Below are 13,711 nucleotides of genomic sequence, written 5' to 3' on the forward strand. Positions count from 1 at the left end.
CGCCCTTGTACTCATAAGTTGTTTTCGATGATAGAGCTTCCAAATCGACGATCCACACTGTTAAACATTATCTAGAGCATTTAAAACTTCTAGAAATTAATTTTCATAATTTTTTGACATCATTTGCCTTACGATCAAAAACTCACAAAATTGACAATTTTTAACAACCGTTATGGGATACTTGCTAGTTTAACGGTGTAAATGAATCGGAATTGGTTGAAATTTTGATAGAAAATTCTATTCACTACCTAGATAAAGATCAATAACTCCGATCTTAAATTGAAGGATCCGATCATCCATTTTTAGGACGTCGTTCGATTTTGATAGTTCATTTTATGCCCGCTTGATGGACTTTATTATGATTTCGAAAAATTACGAAATTTATTTTCTAAAAGTTTCAAATACTCTAGATCATATTTAACGAAGTGGATCGTCGATTCGGAAGCTCCATCATCGAAAACAACTTATGAGTACGAAGGGCCCAATACTCATAAGAGTATAGTAGCCCTACTCTCTCTCTCTCTCTCTATATATATATATACTATAGGCCATGGCTACTATACTATTATGAGTATAGGAGCCCTTCGTACTCATAAATTGTTTTCGAATGATGGAGCTTCCGAAATCGACGATCCACTCCGATTAAATATGATCTAGAGTATCTTGAAACTTCTAGAAAATAAATTTCGTAATTTTTCAAAATCATAATAAAGTCCATCAAGCGGGCATAAAATGAACGGTCACAAATCGAACGACGTCCTAAAATTGTTAATGATCGGATCCTTCAATTTAAGATCCGGATTTATCGATCTTTATTTAGGTAGTTGAATAGAAATTTTCTTATCAAAAATTCAACCGAAATTCCGATTCTTTTACGCCGTTAAACTAGCAAGTATCCCATACTGGCGGTTAAAATTTGTCAATTTTGAGACCTCTTGATTGTAAGGTAAATGAATGCCAAAAAATTATAAAATTTGATTTCTAAAAGTTTTAAATGCTCTAGAATAATGTTTAACGGTATGAATCGTCAATTTGGAAAACTCTATCATCGAAAACGAACTTATGAGAATGAGGGTGATCGTACTCATAAGAGTATAGTAGCCGGACTCAATATATATATATATATATATATTATAGATTTACAAGATCATTACTTCCACTGCCAAATAAATAACTAAATTTAAAAAACTTCACTTTCATAGTTATAAAAATAAAGAGCTAGCAGAGAAGGAGATTTTTTTCACATGAATTATATTTTAACGCAAATCCACTTCAATCAAAATTAAGTTCACTTTCAGTGAAACAAAACAGGCCCCTAAAAAGCTTTGAAAGGTACGTTGGTGGTACTAGAATCGATTTTCCCCGACTGCTAACATCTATTTTTTTGATCAACCGACTGTCCCTAGCGCGAGTAGCAAAGGGCATGGTGGTTTGGTACCTTGAGGTCCCGCGTTCAAAATATTTTCAGCTAAAGTTTATTTTTAAATGAAATAAACGAAACGAATAGTATGCTACCTATCTCTCAAAAAAAAAATATGTTTTTGATCTCATTAAAGTTTTAATTATTAAGAATCACCTAATGCTATCAGATAAAAAAGAAGCTGAGATAAAATTAGTATAAAGTATTCACCGACTGTCCCTAGAGCAAGTGCAAAGAGCTTGTGTAGTTAATACCCGAGACCCAAGTTCGAATCCTAGTTGATTCAACAATTTCTAGCTAAATTTATTTCTAAATGAAATAAACGAAGCGGGTAGGATGCTACGTATCGCTCAAAAAAAAAAAAAAAGTATAGTATTACTTACAAAATAAAATGGAGTATTTTTTTTTTAAGTATTATTATACTTTGGCACCACACCCAATTCAATCTAACCGCCTAATGCTATTTGATGAAAAAAAAGCTGAGGCGAAAATATACAAATTAAGATATATTTCTCTATATTTTGGGTTGGATTGTATACAATATATGTTAACCACACATTAATATATGAACACCATACTATTTTATTACTTCTTATGAAATCAAATAAAACATATTTTTATCATATATACTTCTAATTATTACATCCACAAATGATAGATACCATAGATACTTTTTACTTATCTATATATATATATATATAGTCTATTAAATTTATTAAACTTCGACGAAGTTAATAAATAATGATACGATTTAAGAAATTTGATACCTTAACATCTTCATTTGCTACATTATTAATAAGGACATACAAATCAACCAAAAATAAATAAATAAATAAATCAAGTACCTAACTTTAACGTATCTTCTACTATCAAAAAAAATCCTTCTAATTTTGTTTTATTTAATTCAGTGTAGGGTACTATATATTTATTATTATTATTATTATTTTATATTTTATTAAAATTCAAGTGACGTTTCATGGGCTAATGCTGTAGGTGAAAAATCTGAAACGTCAAATCGAGTTCTTTTGTTTCTTTCTTGCTTTCTTTTTCATTTTTTTAAGGATGCGGACCCACGAACTTATCATGGCATGCATTGGAGATATCATTGATATGACCAATTGATATGACCAATGCCTGGGGTGTTACATCTGTCGATAGAGATGCAAACAGGTCGGATTTAGATTTTGAGTGTAGAGGACTCCTCCTACTGCGTACCTTTCATTTTATCTTTTTAGCATATCGGAACGGATTCGAAATATGGCCAAAACGGATTTTTTATAGACTTTTGACGGATTGGTTGCAGAATAAAGAAGGAAATGGCTCCTCAATCACGTCCTGCTCTATTTTCTTCGCGAATCGAGACGGATTATTCTTTTTCTTACTTTTGCCCTATATTTACCGTTTCACTTTGGAACTAATTCAGCAGAAGCTCAATCACTCTGGATCCATTTGCATCCCTACTCGTCGTATCCTTTTTTTCTTTCAACTAAAAACTTGAAAGAGTTTTTTGCGCCCTAGAATACGTAGGATGCGAGACAAAGTTAGGGTTCCATTTTGGAAGAGAGGGAAGGGGCAAAAATATGTAATATATTTTATTTTAAAAAAATATTATAATGTACATTATTATAAAAGTTCAATGTGTAAAAATATAAAAGAAAATTCAAAAAAGTTTACGTACTGGCTCAAAAGTTAAAATTGTGCTCGGCTTTTCTTCAAGTCGTAAAATCAGCTGGCCTCCTCGGCGCAACTTTTTACAAAGAAAAAAAAAAATACATTTTAGCCTGTAGAAGTTATTATATTTAATTTTTTACTACAGCTTAATTAGGAATTTTTATATAATAATTTTTAAAAAGTTAAGGACCACAATAGGCCAAGGCTATTGTGAGCCTCTTGATACCTCACTACTAGTAGCATTTTTTTTTCCATTTAAACTGGTGTAACTTTTCAACTACTTTGATAATTGTTTTTTTAATCTTTACTTAATTATATAGATTACTCATTGAGCAAATTTTTTTAATCTTTTTTTCTCCTATTTTATGAAAAGCTAGTATTTTTGTTTTCTGAATATTTTATCAAAAAAAAAAAAAACAAAATCCATGAAAAGTAATGTTATCTATGGAATTTTTTTTTTTCGAAAAATAGTATTCTACACTTTTCTGAGGAACTAAACACCCCCTAAATCCAAAATCTAAATATTATGATTAACGATACCTAGTTGACTGTATGTAGTACAGTTGGCTAAGGGTTTGATGTTTAGTACTTAAGTTCCTAACTTCGTATTTCTAACTAAATTTATTTCTAAGAAACGAAAAAAAGCGGATAATATGCTTTTTTTTCTCTCTCACAAAAAAAAATTAAGGATATCTACTAACTGATTTATCGGATAGTTAGATGAATTAAAGCCCATAGAGTTAGACTTGGGCCCAGGTAAAATGTAGGCCTTATCTATTATAAATGGGCCGAATGGGGCCCGGCCCATATTCTGCTTTTCTCCTCTGTGCGAATGTCCGCACAATGAGAACCCAACGAGGGCGCACGCAACGTGTTCGAGAGATTGCCTCAGAGAGAGAGAGAGAGAGAACCCCAGCAACCATGTCGTGGGATCATCGTCGCAAGCTCCTCCTCCTCCTCTCCCTCCCCCTCTCCTCCTCCTCCTCCTCCTCCTCCGCCGCCGCCGCCGCGCGCCGCCACCACCGCCACCTCCTTCGCCCAATCCCACCATCTTGGGTTTCCCCGCCCCATTCCTCTCCCTTCCTCCACGAGTCTAGGGTTTCGGGGAGGTTCTCCTTCTCCTCTTCCGCGGCGGATTCCGTTGGAGCAGGAGGAGGAAGGAGGTTGTCGAAGTGTTGGAATTGTGGGACCGCATCGGGCTCTCCCGCCCCCTTCCTTGCGTGCGGAACCTGCGGAAGCGTGCAACCCGTGGACGCGTCCGTGGATTATTTCCAGATATTCGGACTGTGAGTTTCTTGTTGGAGAACAGGTTTTAGGGTTCTTGATTGATTTGATTAGTCAATTTTTATTGCAATTTGTAGTACGAATAATCTGTTTCTCTAATTACAATTACTGGAAGGGAAAGAAAATTTTCAATTTTGATGGATATTAAGACTATTTTGCTATTAATTTTGTATTAATCTTGATGGAAATATAAAAGGCAAATATGTTTTGTCTAATCTTGTCGCGGGAAAATGGATTTTATATAAAGTTTTGATCATGATGCTACAGTTTGTGGTCTTTTTTTTGGGTTTTGAAGGTGAGTTCATTTCATGTCCATAATTTACGGTATAATAATACATTTTCTCACTTCATTTTTTAGTAGCGGTCTAAGAAATTCTGTAATATGATAGAAACTGCAAAAAGAGTTTACGACAATAAGATGCATATGTAGCTAATTTATTTAAATTGGTTGTGGGTTGTTCTTATAATTTCTATTAGATTGCTATCCCAATTGCATCTGCGAAAAAGCATTAAGACAAGTGTATGTTATGGAGCATAAATTAAGGAACCTTTGATTCTTTGAATTGCTGATTTCTTGTTTTTGTGTGTTTCATGGCGTATCAGACGACGACCATTGCACCAGTTAGTGATTGCTTTCATATCTATTTGTGTATGTTGTAAATTAGTGATTGCTCATCTGAAATTTCTTGATACTTTGCACATTGTAATGTTATGGTTGTATTCCATTGTGTTTCACAGGAAAAGGGCATATGAAGTAAAGGGCGATAACTTAGAAGGCAAATACAAGGATTGGCAGAAGAAGCTACATCCTGATTTAGTTCATACTAAATCTGAGGTTGTGGCATTAATCAACTTCAGAAACAAATTGACCATTTTTCTGCTAAATTAACATCAGTTTTGAGCTAACCTTTTATGTTGTCCGCTTATCTTGCACATAGGATGAAAAGGCTTTTGCTGCTGAGCAGTCGGCCCGAGTAATTGATGCATATCGAACTCTCATCAATCCTTTGTCAAGGGCATTATACTTGGTGAGTTTGCCACTGCCTCTTTTTGGGAATCTTGCCTTTAGGATTTGGCAATTTTAGTGCCCCCTTTTTTTTTCCGTCCGCTACTTTGGGACAAATTTTATGAGATTCCCTGGTCTATCTGTGTGTCAAATAGATATCGAGATCTCAGCCGCCGAAAGATGTTATTGATCAAAGCTGCAAACATAAACTTAGTTGACCAAATTGTAAAATAGAAAAAGAAAGATGGATTGCTTATGTGTGGTGGCCTTATAATTTTCATAATAACCTCCGACTCATGAATGTCAAAAAAGTATGTTAAAACTTCAGAAAGTTTACCATTAGCTACTGGGTTATACGTTGGACCTCAATGAATGCGAGTGAGAAATTAAGATGTTTCTTTCAATGGGTAAGCCTAATTCAATCAAATATTATGCCATGATCCGACACTCCTTAATCAAATTAGTTGATGGTCATCTTAACAGATCGGCTAAACTACCTGTTTGTCCTTCGTCTGGTGCCTTTGGAAGTTGCAAGGTCTTGTACTGATTCTGGAAAATATCTTTTCATAGTTGAATTTATGAGAAAAGACTATAGTTTGATCAATATATATATGATGGTCAGATAATAGAAGGGTTTTCCCCCCCACTTCTAAAGCTATTGCATGCATTTGTTCTCTACAGTTACGACTTGAGGGTGTACAAGTTGATGAAGAGAAAACAATCTCAGATCCTGAACTTCTTGTTGAGGTAAATTTATTGTAGATGCGTTTTCCTGTCCACCTATTTCTTGGCAGCAAATGTTTACTTTGGATCGTCGATATAGTTTTGTTTTTAATTTGCTATAAATACGTAGGAAAATGAATTTTAAGCCTTTCTTGTGCAGAAGACAACTTACTCTTAGCCATTTGACTTGCCAGACTCCTTTAGAGAAGTGTTGTTTGAACAATACTGACCTTATTGGATGCCCAAATAAGTTATTCGATGATAACTTTATCGGTATAAAAACTTTTTTGTGTGATTGGAAGGTAGGAGTTTGATTTTTGGTCCTTAAAAGGTCTGGGCATTAATAATTTCGTAGGATAGCATATTTAATCTACAAGGTTATTTAACTTATTCTAAAAAATAACTTGAAGGCGAAATATACTATTCCATTTCAGACACTTGATCTCTCCTACCTTTCAATTACAATATAAAATCCAAATACTGAATTGGATATTACTAGGTAACTTATTCCGGCTTCCAAATAAGGCCTTAATCAATTCTCAATCTTCTTAGCACCTAATATATTTTAGTAAAATCCCCGCAACAGCTTCGAACATGTCCCTAAAAGCAAAAGTTTAAAATTAGATCTTCTGTTTGGGGCATGCAAGCTCCTTTCTGTTTCCCGCCAAAGTTAGAAGCTGTAGGCCTTTTGTTTGCACAACACCTTAGTATTTCTCGAGTAGAAAAATTGCCTTTGGTATTTCTCGAGGAGAAAAGTTGCCCTTAAAAGACGATAGATTAGCACTTATTATTCTCACTAATTTAATTCAAATGTTCTTTGCAGATGATGGAGATTCGCGAAGCCGTTGATGAGGCCGATGACTCTCAAGCCCTAGAGCGGATAAAATCTCAGGTTCTGCAAGAAACTACTTAATCACTTAAAAAGTATATGATTATTCTTGATTTTTCTCCTCATTCCCCCTCATTTTAACTAATTTAGGTCCAAGGAAAGCTTGAAACCTGGTCAAATTCGTTCAAGCAAGCATTCGAAAAGCAGGACTTAGACACTGCAGTAGCCTCCACGCAGCGAATGCGATATTACGAGCGTGCGATGGAAGAGATCGTCAAGAAACTTTAATTGCGTTACTCACTAAAGCACTGAAACCCGACTGCGCAACTGAGTTCACAGAGCTCGAAATCGCTCCCCTGTTGTTGAGTTGTTGGCGTTACAGCTGCCGGCTTTTCTGGTTATCCCGGCAATGAGAGCTAAAGAATATTCTTTGTAATTTCATTCATAAGTTGGAGCATATCTTATGAATGAATTCCATCTTTGTAATGTATACGCGATGCGCTTACATAACAAAGCACATGTTAAAGAGCAAGTTGTGATCTTATATTCGTTTCTTTGATATATTAGAGCGTTTGTAATAAGTATACAAGATTTTGTTGATCCCAGCTAACTAGGTTCTCAAGCATGAGCAATGTCAATGTTGTAGTTCTAGGCATAATTAAACTTTACTGAACTCTTTGTGGTGTTTTCAATGTCTATAGTTATACATATGCACTTACATTGAATTTCAATTTTGTTCAGTTATTCGTGCTGTGTGGTAACGAATGATAGATGAAGTTAGGTATGGTTTAAAATTAAGTTTAATTTCTATTTTAGCGTTGAAATTTGGAAAAACTTCAACGGTCAATTACCACTTGTTAAAATACAATATATCTCTTAAAAAGAACGTTATAATTTCGACAGTCCCAACACAAAACCACAAAATTAGAAATTCTGTATGCATGGACCCCCCCTTTTTTGGTTAGACAATGTGTGGTTGGGAAACAAGGATCGGTTTTTTAGCAAGGTACGGAATGTATTCAAATAGGTATTTCCTAAATCAAACGAATTTTATTCCTTCAACCATTCCATTTCGACAAAAGACCATACCCAAGTTCAATAGCTTTGCGTCCGCTATCCCGACACAAAACCACAAAATGGAGAAAAAAGAGAGCTCAAACTCATTTATGAAACGATAAAATGATAAACTTATTATAAAAGAGATCTAAGTATGAAATTTGAAGTTCAAACTCTAAGAAGAATAAAATCTTGCAAAACTAGTACTCATTAAGGCAATCTTCCAATACTAGGAACGAGTGCACCACAACATAAACAAAACAATAATTCGAAAACAATAATTAGCACATAAGAAACAACAAAAGCCCACCAAGTTTCACGCGATGCAGTAGATAAATATGTCATATTGTTTAACTACTTAACCTATGTTCTCAAAAGAGAAATTTATAGATATAATTTAGAAAAAACTTCAAAAATCCCCCCTATGCTATGGCGTAGCTGCACTTTACTATTCCGTGAATCAAAGTGCGGCGCACTTTGCTATCTTGTGATTTTTGGTTTTTACTTTCCGTAGCAACAACAATACGCGGTTAAATAGGATAGCACATAGTAGTTAGAGAGTAGATTACAACCACAATGTCATTTGCAATATATAAGACTTTGCAATCTGATTAGCAGCAGGTCTTTATTGAAAACAAAAATAAAAACCGCGAGACAACAAAGTTTTATACTTCGAACCATAGTAAACTGCTAAAGCACCATACTACAGGGGGGTTATTTGAAGTTATCCCTGTATCTTATACGCCGAGTTCTGCAGATAGATTTTTACAAAGCTTGAAAGAAGCAAGTAAAGATATAGAAGAGAAGTTCTATTCACTTCTTTTCCGTAGGTAGGCCGACGAAGAATTTGCGGATCAACCTCTCATAATCCTGAATTGAAAGCAGACCTCTTTAGACCCGACCTGAAAAAGTGCAAGGAAATCAGTCTTTTCTTTTCCCTCATTCTGATGAAACCAATTCACAAAAGTAAACAAATATTCTCCACATCATTTAGCCCGTTGATACAATTACAAGGACGGAAGGAGCAGAAAAACGCAAAGCCAGAAGAGCATTCAGTCAGACGCAGATCCAGAAGTTCTATCGACAGGCATAATATGTACTGAAGAAATGTCCACATCTTGAGCAAGGAAAATGTGAAATTTTGAAGGAAATGCAATACAAAAAACACTATTTTCACTTAATGCAAACAATTTACCAATTCCGTCTATGTTTCTCCAGCATGAAATCTCCCTCGTTGAAAATTGGAAAGAAAACTAAAACAAGATAACAAATACAAATGTCTGTCGCAGAATGAGCAGTTCGCGGAAAGGAGAGGGAACAGAATAGTAAATGAGAGCAAACAAGTGATATATCCAGTTAGTGTTCTATGATAATATGGGAAAACTGTAACTCTGGTATCAAATCAGCTAGAATCAAATTCTAAGCGGGCCAAACCGCTGAATTTGGTCTAAGGGCTTAATTGTGAAACTAATAATTTTTTAGTTCAAATTTCATATTTGACGATCAAGATGCCGTTTACCTGCAACATATATCGTAGTTCTGATATTTGAAAGTGGATGAACCTTAAGAATCAGTACCAAGCACTTGCGGAGCCCGTTACCTTATGAAGAATAGTTTATTTTGGACCAGAAGCCGATGAAGTAGAGTCACTTAGAAGAGCAGTTGTGGGACCTGACGACAGTGTGATCCTCTCTCTAGTTGTCTCTGTAGCCAAAGGATCTTGAATGTTTGACAGACCAGAATTCATTGAAGGCCCAGTACCATCCCTAGTTTCGAGACGCTCCATCATACGCGACACGGTAGCGATTCCCGCATTAATCTCTCTCTTGACTTCAGAACCCAGATCCGATATAGCACTGTTTCGGGAGAACAGCTTCTCTTTCCACCCTCTCGTACTTTTTGTTATCGATTCTTTATATCTATTTTGCCATTACAGAAGAAACTCACAGTTAAATACGTGTTTTGACTCTAATGCACCTTCAATTTATCTGAATTTTCTTTCATGCCTTTTAAAAACTAAATTCTCTATATATATACTCTTGTATGTAAAAGCTTCACCCCATGGATTGGATGAATTCCCCTATTTAAGCAGGGAATATTTGCAAGAAGCTACAATTTCGAGAGGCAAATGAAAATTCACATTTCACAAAGATGAATATGTAATTAGAATTGTAGAGGCATATTAAAATTCACATTTCACAAAGATGAATACGTAATTAGATGGACTAGCAGGGGCATATAAGGAAAGGAACCCTTGTTTTGGCAAAAGTTCAGACATTTAAAACCATAAAACTTAAAGGTACCTCATTGAGACTGCATTAAGGCGAGACTTGAAAGAGTCTGAGAAGGACTGGAAATCAGATGGTCCAGCTCTATCTTGGCTTCCAGGCGTAGGTTGACCAGATGAGTTCCTGATTTCAAGAAGGGCATTAATATGATAGAACATAAAGACGTACAGGGTAAAGTGGCGTAGAGATGCACTTAATTCTAGGCCAATCTGAACCCTCCCATCCTCCTTTCCTCTTCTTTCTTTCCTTTTTTATTTTGGTTGATTTACAACCACCCAACTTTTGTTTGTTTCATTTGACTTGCTTCCATCGATCAAAACAAGCGCTTAATTATAAACAACGGCTCTATTCAGTTCCAACCATTAACAGTTTAAAAGAAGACATTCCAGTAAAACGAAAAGCGAGTAGAGCAATTTTATTCGTCATAATTTCTGTTAAAATTTAATGAAATCTCCAATCTAACGGACAGAAATTGCTCAAATTAAAACAAACAATACTTAAGGAGGTTTAATTTAAAAAATTTAAGGGGTTTGGGGTTTCCATTCCAAGATGGCCTGTGTATGTTGAGAGGGAAAAACTATAATCAGACCATGACAATTACCGGTTATTAGATAGACCAGGACTATTAGCAAAGTTTGTGCCAGAAGCGATAGGAGCTGAAGGATTAAGAGAATTTATAGCTGGGACTGACTCATCTTCCCCTCTATTAGCAGATAACGGAGACGAAGATACGGCAGGAGGAGCACTCTGACGCCTTGAGTACACCATATGTTGAGTACGGCCATGATCTGCCGGTCTACCACGATTTCCTTCTCTTCTATGAATACGATAGGTTCTACCCATCGCGGCAGCAGCCGCCAAGTGCTGTATAATGCGCTCTTCCAGATCTGCATCTTCAGCTCCTACAGGAAGCTGGAAGAAATAAAGGAACTGTTAAACTGTGAAGAGTCCAATCAAATACATGTTTGACAGACGGACAAAATTTCAAAATAAGTATCTGGGACCAGAACAGAAGTGCCAGTTGGGAGCCTCCCATTCTGCTGCAAGGAGAAGCAGTTGGGGAGATTTTAGCACAGAAATTCTCCTAATAGCGACAAATAAGCATCCCAATAGTTTTCCACTGAAGAAGCAGAAGCTCCCTGATTGTTAAACTTTTTGTCTTTAATCTCCTTTCAACTTCCTACCACAGCAACAACTGCCATTTTTCTCTTTGTTTTTTTTTTTTTGGGTTGGGGGGGGGCAGTGCAAACATCAGGCTGCCTTTTGGAAGTGGAGAAGCTGCTCCGGAAGGTAGGCTAAAGAGGAATAAAAACTATTTGACAAGGAGAAGCCATTAATATATGAACAAATATGGCTGCATGGTTAGAACTATACATGCTGCACTTCAAAATCGCCAAGCATTGGTTGCGGAAGACTGGTAGCACTGCGTGGTCGGTTAACCCGGGAGTTCCTCTCTTTTTCTACGGCCTCCAGTAGTTCTTGGCTAAACAACAATGAAGCGAAGTAAGTTCTCAGAGAGAGAGAGAGAGAGAGAGATTTATGCTAGTAAACCTGGTAGGATCCTTCAAGCTGATGGGCTGCCAACACATGGGGCATTGGGAGCTCCTCTGGCACCTTGAGACAAAAAAATTAATTAGAATGCTTGAAATCTAAATGATGAAAAAGCATCCAAGTTACCTAATGGAAAACATCTTAGTAGTATCGAAAAGCTAATGAAAAAAAAATGTAGGCGTGTAATATATCAAAATAAAGGATAAACGCTACGATTTGAAGTGTCACCTATTCACTGCAAAACCGTTTAGCTGATCATCCAACAAATATGAATAAATGAAGCAAGTATTCAACCAAAATAACTCTCGTATCAAAGTTCAAGTGTTTTCTCAATGAATTCTACCAAGAACAAAGAACAAAGAATAAAAGACATTCCCAACTCCTCGGAAAACAAACTATAGCATTAATTGGAACGATTTGGAGCATATACCAATTGGTAGTTGTAGAAGACTACTACAAGATTCAAGAAACCTCAGAAGGTACTCAGCAAGTTTGGATTCTCTCTTATGAATCATCCTATTTTAACTGCTTGTAAAATGACAAAATACTCAAAATAAAACCTAAAAAACAGAGACTGAGGACATTCATATGTAAGGAAACCAAGATAACATCATGATTTACAAGTAGAAAAAAGCACAAAATCTAGTAGCCAAAGTCCTCAAAACTAACCACTGTAGATGTGACAACTATTTCGGTAACCAGATCACGAAAGATACAGCAAATAAAGAACAATGGGAAAAACAAGGAGCATTAAACCTATGAGAAGAGACACAGCATCTAAAATCTAAATTAAAGTAATTGAAATAATAAATCAAAATACAGAACATAAGGTAGAGAATTACCATTCAAGAATGCATTGCAGATGAAACTCATGCCTGCAACCAGTCACCTGAACAATCATCACAACGAGTCGACAACACATTCTAAGAACAATTTAACCAACCACTACAAACAAATCGAAACTCTAAAAATATCAATATAAATCACACTACTATGAATCAAAAGAGAACATATATATTTCCATACCGTAGAGGGATCGCTGTCGCAGAATGCTTCGAGGCATATGCTGCATGAATCATCACAAGCATCCTGAATCCCCCCTTCAACGAACGCCGCAGCCGATGTCGCGTGGCCGTCCATCTACACCCAAAAAATTGATCTCAACAAATTCTTAATTCGACTAAACAATTAAAGAAAACAATCTAAATTCGACGTCTCCGCAAAAACCTAACAACATTCATCAATAAATCGACATCCTCCGATCAATTTCCATCAAAAAGGATACTTCTTTTTAGCGGAATTGCATAAAGATTTCATCTTTTCTAATAATTAAACACGAACCCGAATATTCCAAACGTGCCGACCAATCCTCACATGAAAAGACACGGAAATTCCCAAATTTCAAGGAGCAAACAAGCGAATCGCGATGCAGATAAGAAAGGAAGCGATCGTGATCAACAAAGGCAAATCAATCAAAGTAAAGAATCGGAAAAAGAGCGGGTGAAAGAGGGAGGAATCGGAGCGCGTACCACCGCGTAGACGATGCGTTGGGCTAGGGTTTGTGGGAATTGGGGGTCTCCGAGTCGATTTAGAGGTCGAAATCGTTGAGGCGAGATGCGACAAGTAGGGCGAAGGGAAAGCGAAGAGAGAGAGAGAGAGAGAGAGAGAGAGAGTGGTGTTGCGATGCGTTTATCTCGCTCCTCTTTCTCTCTCTCTCTCTCTCTTCGTTTTCTCTCTCTACGTATTAATTTAATATATTCGGCGTGTACGTACATATCATAGCGGTTGGATGGGTTACACGTGGCGTTATTTGGTCGATGATTTTGGTCGATGATTACGTCATCTAATCCAATGCGAAAGACCATAGCTAATTTATTTCTTTA

General features: G+C 36.2%; 2 protein-coding genes across 4 annotated transcripts; one reads left to right on the forward strand and one right to left on the reverse strand.

Moving 5' to 3' along the window:
- The first annotated feature begins 3,941 nt into the window (after positions 1-3,941).
- On the forward strand, positions 3,942-7,625 carry LOC109704139 (co-chaperone protein HscB homolog). Its single transcript, XM_020224869.1, has 6 exons — positions 3,942-4,377; positions 5,114-5,210; positions 5,314-5,403; positions 6,063-6,128; positions 6,928-6,996; positions 7,084-7,625. The coding sequence occupies exons 1-6, from the start codon at positions 4,013-4,015 to the stop codon at positions 7,219-7,221; spliced, it is 825 nt and encodes a 274-aa protein (XP_020080458.1). The 5' UTR covers positions 3,942-4,012; the 3' UTR covers positions 7,222-7,625.
- A 628-nt stretch (positions 7,626-8,253) lies between these two features.
- On the reverse strand, positions 8,254-13,485 carry LOC109704142 (E3 ubiquitin-protein ligase RHF2A-like). 3 transcript variants are annotated; one of them, XM_020224874.1, is made up of 9 exons: positions 13,358-13,485; positions 12,855-12,968; positions 12,671-12,717; positions 11,829-11,891; positions 11,652-11,760; positions 10,879-11,189; positions 10,293-10,400; positions 9,590-9,908; positions 8,254-8,891 (listed from the first exon to the last, which is right to left on the reverse strand). In XM_020224874.1, exons 2-8 carry the CDS (start codon positions 12,966-12,968, stop codon positions 9,605-9,607), a joined length of 1,056 nt encoding a protein of 351 aa, XP_020080463.1. In that variant the 5' UTR covers positions 13,358-13,485; the 3' UTR covers positions 8,254-8,891; positions 9,590-9,604. The 3 variants fall into 3 exon arrangements, with proteins under 3 accessions (XP_020080463.1, XP_020080464.1, XP_020080462.1); XM_020224875.1 differs by lacking the exon at positions 13,358-13,485 and adding an exon at positions 13,170-13,334 and having other exon boundaries at positions 10,969-11,189; XM_020224873.1 differs by lacking the exon at positions 13,358-13,485 and adding an exon at positions 13,170-13,330.
- Positions 13,486-13,711: the final 226 nt, after the last annotated feature.

Source organism: Ananas comosus, unplaced genomic scaffold, assembly GCF_001540865.1.
Source record: "Ananas comosus cultivar F153 unplaced genomic scaffold, ASM154086v1, whole genome shotgun sequence".
Lineage (NCBI taxonomy): Eukaryota > Viridiplantae > Streptophyta > Magnoliopsida > Poales > Bromeliaceae > Ananas > Ananas comosus.